General features: G+C 30.1%; 1 protein-coding gene across 2 annotated transcripts; it reads left to right on the top strand.

Moving 5' to 3' along the window:
• The first annotated feature begins 1,743 nt into the window (after positions 1 to 1,743).
• On the top strand, positions 1,744 to 6,596 carry LOC113847130 (protein trichome birefringence-like 38). Of its 2 annotated transcripts, none has more exons than XM_027476022.1 (5): positions 1,744 to 2,089; positions 2,419 to 2,590; positions 4,765 to 4,940; positions 5,194 to 5,352; positions 5,746 to 6,596. In XM_027476022.1, exons 1-5 carry the CDS (start codon positions 1,791 to 1,793, stop codon positions 6,041 to 6,043), a joined length of 1,104 nt encoding a protein of 367 aa, XP_027331823.1. In that variant the 5' UTR covers positions 1,744 to 1,790; the 3' UTR covers positions 6,044 to 6,596. The 2 variants fall into 2 exon arrangements, with proteins under 2 accessions (XP_027331823.1, XP_027331831.1); XM_027476030.1 differs by having other exon boundaries at positions 1,768 to 2,089; positions 5,194 to 5,356; positions 5,746 to 5,864.
• The last annotated feature ends 1,461 nt before the right edge of the window (positions 6,597 to 8,057 follow it).

Genomic DNA, 8,057 nt, shown 5'->3' with positions numbered 1-8,057 from the left:
TAATATTTTTAAAATATTATCGTGTAGTGTCAATTTTTTAAATTAAATATTAATAACTATGTATATTAATAATCATAAATTCAAAAATATACTTTTAAAAGTAAATTTAAAAATTGAAATTTTTAAAATAAAGGTAAGATTTATAAATATAAAATAAGTATTTATAAAAAATAAATTTTTTTATATAAAGTAATAAAGGAAAATTAGGTAACCAATTCAATTTATAAAATTTAGAAATTAACAAAAACATTGATAAAAGTAAAATCATTGCAAAGAAAGTGTAATTCATGCATTATTCTCCATTAATTTAATCTTCAAATGTATACATGATAAATTAATCAATACTCTAGACAACATATTAATTTAGAATAATTTTATTTCAATTAATTTTATAATTTAATATATATATATATATATATATATATATATATATATATATAACGTGTTAATAAATTCTTTTATCAATATATATAACAAAATATATTTTAAAGAATATTTTTAGAACCAATGATCTGTAATTTAGTTAATTTTGTTTGAGCATCAGAAAGCAAATCGGAAAAGTTAAAAAGTATAAGATGATGTATAAATATTTAAACATGATATTAATTATGCATAAAAAAATAAATTGAATCAATAATATTTAAATATTATTCGTCATTTTATTAAAAAATTATTTTCCATTAAAACTTGCTAAAATAAGATTAAAAGATCACAAATTTTAAAAGTGAATTAAAGAGAGTAATTAATGCTAAAATATTGATTTTTTTTCTTTATTCATGATCAACAGAGGCAATAAATTATTTGCTAAAATTTAGTAAGAAATAAATTATTTAATTGGCATTTACTTACAATTAAAAAAATAAATAGAAAAAAATTCACAATGTTTAAAGTATAGTGGAGTATATATTTATTTTCTGTATATACGATTAATACATGTAACAAAAGCATTGTTTTTTTTTCTATTTTATTAGAAAATTATGTATTTTATGTCGATATGTGGCAGGTTAAAAAAATCATATTTAAAAAAAATATATCAATAAAACTAATGAAGATAAAGTAGAGGTGGTTACGAATTTAAAAGTTAATAAAATAACGAATATCAAGATGAAATGTTGATTTAATGGAAGACCAATAAATTTTTTATTAATTAATTTTTACTTAAATGCACTTTTTTTTTTTTTTTTACTTATAACACAATTAAAAAACAAAACATATTTTTATTATATTAAAATTGTTTGTTTTAAATTTTTATCGATTAACTAGTTATCTTATGAAATTATGAGTTCCAATCCATTTAAGTCGCTGATTATGTAAATCCGCAATTAAAAAAGTCACTGTTTTTCTTACCCAAACTTACAACTTTCCTGATAGCAAGCAAAGTAAACAGAATGTAACTAATTAGTCGATTTTTGTACAAATAAATTGAATATTTAATTGGGAGAAACAGATTCCTTTTTGCCCGTGACATAGTAGGCAATGGATGGAATGCAAAGAACATTTCAGTTCCCTCCGTTTTATGTATGTTGTAAGTAAGCATTTGATTTTTCCGGTAAAAACAACCTCTTCATTTTCAAACCACACACAAATCCATCCAAGATCCCCTTGTCAGAGAGAGAAACACGACAAAAAATAGAAAAAAATAATCAGTCCTACACCACCTACCATTGGAACCCACCAAGCACTTGTCTTTTTTCTTTGAGTTTCTTCACCCTATATATCCACCCACAAGCACTCACTAGTGTTGTTCACGACCCTCTGTCTCTCTCAGCTTCTAGACTCTAAAATCCAACATGGGTTTCAGGGTCATTACTCTCTCTCTGTTCTCCCTGTTTTGCCAAGCTCTGCTTTTGTCCCTGCACCAAGCAACAGCAACAAAGTTCCACAATGTGAGTGGCATCAGAGGGAGAAAGTCAGTGGTAAATGGGTGCAATTTGTTCATAGGAACGTGGGTCTTTAACCCTTCTTATCCTTTCTATGATTCTTCAAGCTGTCCCTTCATTGATGCTGAGTTTGATTGCCAAAAGTATGGAAGACCTGATAAACAGTACCTCAAATACGCTTGGAAACCTGATTCCTGTGCCTTACCTAGGTACTACCAACTTTATCAATTCATATATTAACATTGGTTCTCAGATTCATATTTTCTGTGTTGCATATTGCATTTTAAAATATGTAGTGTAGAGTATGGAACCATTTTAAAATAAAAGAACATTCACATCTTGTTTCTCCATTTCATCACAAAAATAATGTGGACTAGATTGAAGGACTAATTAAATCAATTTTGGAAGTGTTTGGTAAATGGGATTTGGCTATAATTCTTCAATTTTATTCTTTGAAACAAAGCAACCTTTCTTGTTTATGATTTTATGCTTAATAGCACATTAAGAAACCGACTCAATTTTTTTCCCTATGGTGTAGGTTCGATGGGGCTGATTTCCTGAACAAGTGGAGGGGTAAGAAGATAATGTTTGTGGGTGACTCACTGAGTCTGAACATGTGGCAATCACTGTCCTGTATGATTCACGCGTCGGTGCCCAATGCCAAAACCAGCTTTTTGAGGAAAGAATCACTCTCCACTGTGACCTTCCAGGTTTGCTTTTCTTTTTGTATATTTGTCTCCTTTCTGGTTCAGTGTATTCACACACATTTGTCTTCATTTTTCGTCCCCTTTGTTTCTCTAAGTTGCTTCTTTGTTCACGGTTTATTTCCCCTGGTTTACAAATTTCCTCAGTTTTATCCAGCCCCAGGTATTATATTATTATATTTATTGGCTTCTTTAATATAGCTCATTTTCAGTTTGTAAAATTATTAATTTTATTATAAAAATTAAAATATAGTAAATGCTTTTATTTTTAATAAAAAATTACCATTTCTAAATACTTAAAGTGAATCCTAAATCTGGTGTTAATTTTTTTCTTATATTTATAACTCTTTTTTCATTCAAGTCAGATTTTGAGATGAATTTAGAAAAAAAAAATGTTACTCGTACACCCAAAATTTTGCAACTCAATCATACTTGTCACTTTTGAAATAAAAACATAGAGAGAAGGTGTGGTAGGAAGGGAGACTGGATTGGATTTTTCTTTTCTTGTTTTTTCTTCAAAAGTTGATAGGGGTAGGTCGAGTTACATGGATTTAAGTATACGAAAAACAATGCCCACAAAGTTAAGTGGATGTGTTGAGCTAACGCTTTAATAATATATACCTTTGAATAGTTCCTTGGCAGAAGATTCCTTTTGCTGGGCCATGAGCAATCAAAGATTCAAAATAACGAATAGCCAAAAAAGTACCAACACCCCAAAAGAAAAAGCAAAGAAAACAACCGCACATAGTAATTTTCATCGCAGAAAGCCCAAAATTTAATGGAAAAAACTTAGGTAGAATAAAATAGGTATTTTTGACGCTATTTTTTAATTAAATTATAATAATTGATGAAATTAAAATTGACTTTAAAGTTTGATTAAAAGATAATATTAAAACCACTTAATACACTGTATTTAAGTCTTGTCCAAATTTAAAATTGTTTATGGACTTGAAAATTGTTTGATTCCCAAAATTAAGCGAGGAAACTGTTTAAAGTTTTAGCACGGATGCAGCAGTGACTGCGATTGCAGATATATATCTTGAATGGGAAGAGTTATCGCCGGTAGTTGACAGGCTGTGGGAAGACCATGCCAACCTGTGATAACAACTTGAAGGCTGCCCACAATTATTTGGTTCATTATCTCCAGTGTCTATATCAATCACATAACATGCCACCATAGTTGGCATGTCATCTTATTTTAAAACCATTTATATGCCATTTTAATATCGTTAAGCTACTAAATGCATAATATTTTTCCAACTCGGATAAATTTCACTTCTCAATCACTTGGTAACAGTCATACTTCCCTGCCTGCAAATTTCATTCGAAGAGTTATTCACTAGGTTTCTAAGAAATTGTTGCAATTTGAATAATCACCGTTTTCCAATGTTTATAGTTAAGTTAACTATTCCAATAAATATATAATACATTCCCCCAGACTTTTTTTTCATAATAATATTCTCAAACTTTTGATTATTGTTTATATATATATATATGAAGCAAATCCTTTTACATAGTATAAATTTACAGACTCATATTTTACTTTTCATTTATCTTATATTTAATAGATTATAATTTATTATTTTACTAATCATTAGATATAAATTAAATAAAAAATATTTAGATCTTTTTCGGTATATGTATAAAATGATAATTTAATTTTATTTTGTTGATAATATATTATTTATTTTTGTAAACCAGACAAATTTAAAATAATAATAAAAATTATGATTAACATATAATAGTTAATTATTAATCATAGAAACGTGTAGCATAAAGTGAAATGATAGCATCATTATATTGAAAAAGTGAGCATGACAGAGCAGAGCGTGTCTGTAGATTGTTATTATTTTTCACGTGAATCTTTGATGCATTCCATACATGTTTCCTCTTTTGAAAATGATGTTTTTATTGTTGGAATAGCATTACTCGTGGAGATTATATGCATTAGACTTGTAACCTCTCTTGCTTTTTGACAAACGAACAGGGATATGTTGAAGAGGAAAAAAAATATTTCTATGGTTTAAAGTCACAAAATATATTTCAAAATTTATAGAAATTTTCCTTTCTAACAAAACCATTTAATTTGTTATAAAGTCTCGTGAGTTGTGGTTGTTATGCACTTTAATGAGTGGTTTAATCTGAGGCAACTAAAGTGGATTGATGGTGAGTTTGTGCAGGACTATGGAGTAACTATAAAGCTATACCGCACACCGTATTTGGTAGACATAATTCGAGAAAATGTTGGGCGAGTGCTTACATTGGACTCCATTGTGGCTGGAAATGCATGGAAAGGCATGGACATGTTGATTTTTAACTCGTGGCATTGGTGGACCCACGTCGGAAAATCTCAGGGGTATGTTTTTGTGTAGAATCATTCTATTTACCTCGCAAGATTTAAATCTCCATAATAAGAAAAAGAGTATAATTTGTAATTTTGTCTCAATTTAACATGATAGTATTGTATGCATTCTTTCGTAGTGGGCAGTTGCTAGCTCTAGCTCAAAGTTATTGGCACTTACCACTGCTTTAAATTTTACCTCATTCATTCGCTTTCCCTTTTTGTTTTCCGGGCTGACCTAACGGTTGTTGATGATTATAATACTCAGATGGGATTATATAAGAGATGGACCCAATCTACTTAAAAACATGGACCGTTTGGAGGCATACTACAAGGGATTGACGACTTGGGCTAGATGGGTTGATCTCAATATTGATCCCACCAAAACTAAAGTCTTCTTTCAGGGCATTTCTCCTACTCATTACCAGTAAGTAACGCCTACACCCTCGTCTTTTTTATGTGTGATTTAAATGCTTATCAATGGAGTAAAGACATTAAGACTAGAGAACTAGCTAAATATCTATGCTTATCAATGGCTAAACATGTGTTTCAAAATTCTTTAGTTTATAAGATTGATTTTATTGAAAATCAGCAGATTCTTGGAAGCCATTTCAGATACAAAATTTTGTATAAATAAGCTTCCCTGCGTCATTTAAAAAGTTAATAAATGAAAATATTCAGTTTCAATCTCTTTGTAACACGGTATCAGAGCAAGATTATTAGAGACAAAAATGGGTTAGAACTTAGAAGAATTTAAGATATGAAATAATGCAAAAGATTAACTGAAACATGTTTTATGATATCTTTGTGACTCAAACAGGGGTAAGGAGTGGAATCAACCAAAAAGAAGCTGTAGTGGAGAGCTTGAACCATTGTCTGGGTCAACATATCCAGCAGGTCTACCTCCAGCAACTACCATATTGAACAATGTGTTAAAGAAGATGAAAACTCCAGTTTATCTACTTGATATTACCCTCCTCTCACAACTAAGGAAGGATGCTCACCCTTCTTCTTATAGTGGAGATCACTCAGGCAATGATTGCAGCCACTGGTGCTTACCAGGATTACCTGATACTTGGAACCAACTTCTATATGCAGCTCTCACCACTTCAAGGTGAAGGTCCATACCAATTGATCCTTTTCTTCATCCCTTGGTTATATATAAAGCTAGTGACTTAAGGATTTCTTCATTGTTTGGGGGATAGATACTAACAAGGGGTGAAACTCAATTGTAAAATTATATCATTCTTGAAGAATAAAGTACAAAATAAGTTTGTCAAAGAGATTATCATCAGATTTTTGCATATCAAGAAAAGTACTATAAAGGTGTAAACTAATTTTAGAGTCACGGACTCACAGAATGATTACCATTGATTGATGCACAGACGATGTATAATATTTCATACTTGTGGTAACTACAAGGTTGATTGTAACAGTAAAACTGTTTCCTTCCTTCCAGGAAAGAAAGGGTCTTTTCACATTTTACTACTACTTTATTGTCACTGGTCATTTGCTTTATGGGAGCAATCTAGCCACATTTTTGGCATGTCTTCCCATAGAACGTATATCTCAGCAATACATGGAACACTGACTAGATTTGAGCGACCAATGATTCTCAGCAGTAGATATTTTATAAGTTATGGTTATCAATATGTAAAATGATTTTTAATGGCATTATTTAGTACTGCTATTTCTATTTCAATAAAAGGTGAGTTCTAGTTTAACTATAATTGAGGTTAATATCGATTCATATCTGCAGGAGCAGGAAAACTCACCATTGACATATCACAGTCACAGCATAGTGCACTCACTCACTTAATTGTTGGGCTCGATAACTTTTTACAACTTTTTTTTTTGGGGTCCAGGGGAGGGGGGTTAGGGGGATTAGGTTGTAATTTTCGCATATGACAGGGTTTGAAACCTTGCTCCTTACATTCTCTGTCCCTCTAGCTTTACCATAAGCTATTAACTAAGGACAACTTTTTAAAAATGGTAGGTCGGTGGACGGGAAAATGGGCTTTAGTCTGATAATGGGCCAATGTTGAACTATTAAGCTAACGAGTCCTTGACCAAAAAAAAGCTGATGAGTCGAAGCAAAGAGATTGGGTTTTAGAAAAATGGGTCAATGAAGAGTGTTTGTTGGATTCAAATAAGAATGCGCGTTGACCCAAAAAGTGAATTTTCTTTCATGTTTTCTCTAACTGATTTGTTAACTATGCAATTAAATTAAAGGAATCTAGTCAAGTTACATTTTAAAAAAAAGAACCTTAAATATTTGAACCGGAAATATATGGAAAATTCAACGAGTGTTGTGTTCAAAGACGATTCTTTAAATAGTAAAAATATGTTATGAATAGAATTAAGTGCGTTGCAAAGTTATATGAATCTGAAAGCATAAAAACTTCTAAATTTTCCTTAAATATTTGAATTGAAATAGATGGAAATTGCAACAAGTGTTAGCTCAAAAAAAGGAGGCAAATATTTGTTATTAAATTTATTAATTTTTAAATATTAACATATGCTATGGATAAAATTAAGTGAGTTGCAATACTCAGAGGGGATTAAGAACCTAGAATCGGGAGTAATTGGCTTGAAGAGTTGCCCAATATTTCACAGCACGCCGTATCAGGATGTCAGACGTCCAGCACCAATCTGAATGCAAATATTAATTTACATGTCCTTCCTCATAGTGTCTCTATACACGATTTCCTCGTTCACCCCATAATATAATACAATAAATTGTTACTGCACCTTTTGTAACCATTGTACTTCGCATTGTCAAGAATTAGGAATGAACAAAATTCTATTACTTGAAATATAGACATCATATTTTAAAAGAATAAGAGCATGTTTGTTTTATTTTTAAAAAGAGTTTTCTCTTTTTAGAAACAAAAAATAGTGTATTTTTTGTTTTTAAAAAGAGAAAACTCTTTAAAAATCAAAACAAACATGCTCTAAATATTCAACTTGATACACTAACATATAGTATAACTATATTCGTTCTTAAATGATAAAAATATTGTTAAAATTCTTCGATGTACATTTTCTTGATGAAATTAATCCTCCTATCATGAATTTTGAGGATTAATTTGATCAATGAAATATATATTCAAGGACTAATTTCATGATTAA

This window comes from Abrus precatorius, unplaced genomic scaffold, assembly GCF_003935025.1.
Source record: "Abrus precatorius isolate BTA unplaced genomic scaffold, Abrus_2018 Scaffold10, whole genome shotgun sequence".
NCBI lineage: Eukaryota > Viridiplantae > Streptophyta > Magnoliopsida > Fabales > Fabaceae > Abrus > Abrus precatorius.
The sequence above is the reverse complement of the archived record's forward strand: the minus strand, read 5'-3'. Positions and strand labels throughout refer to the sequence as shown.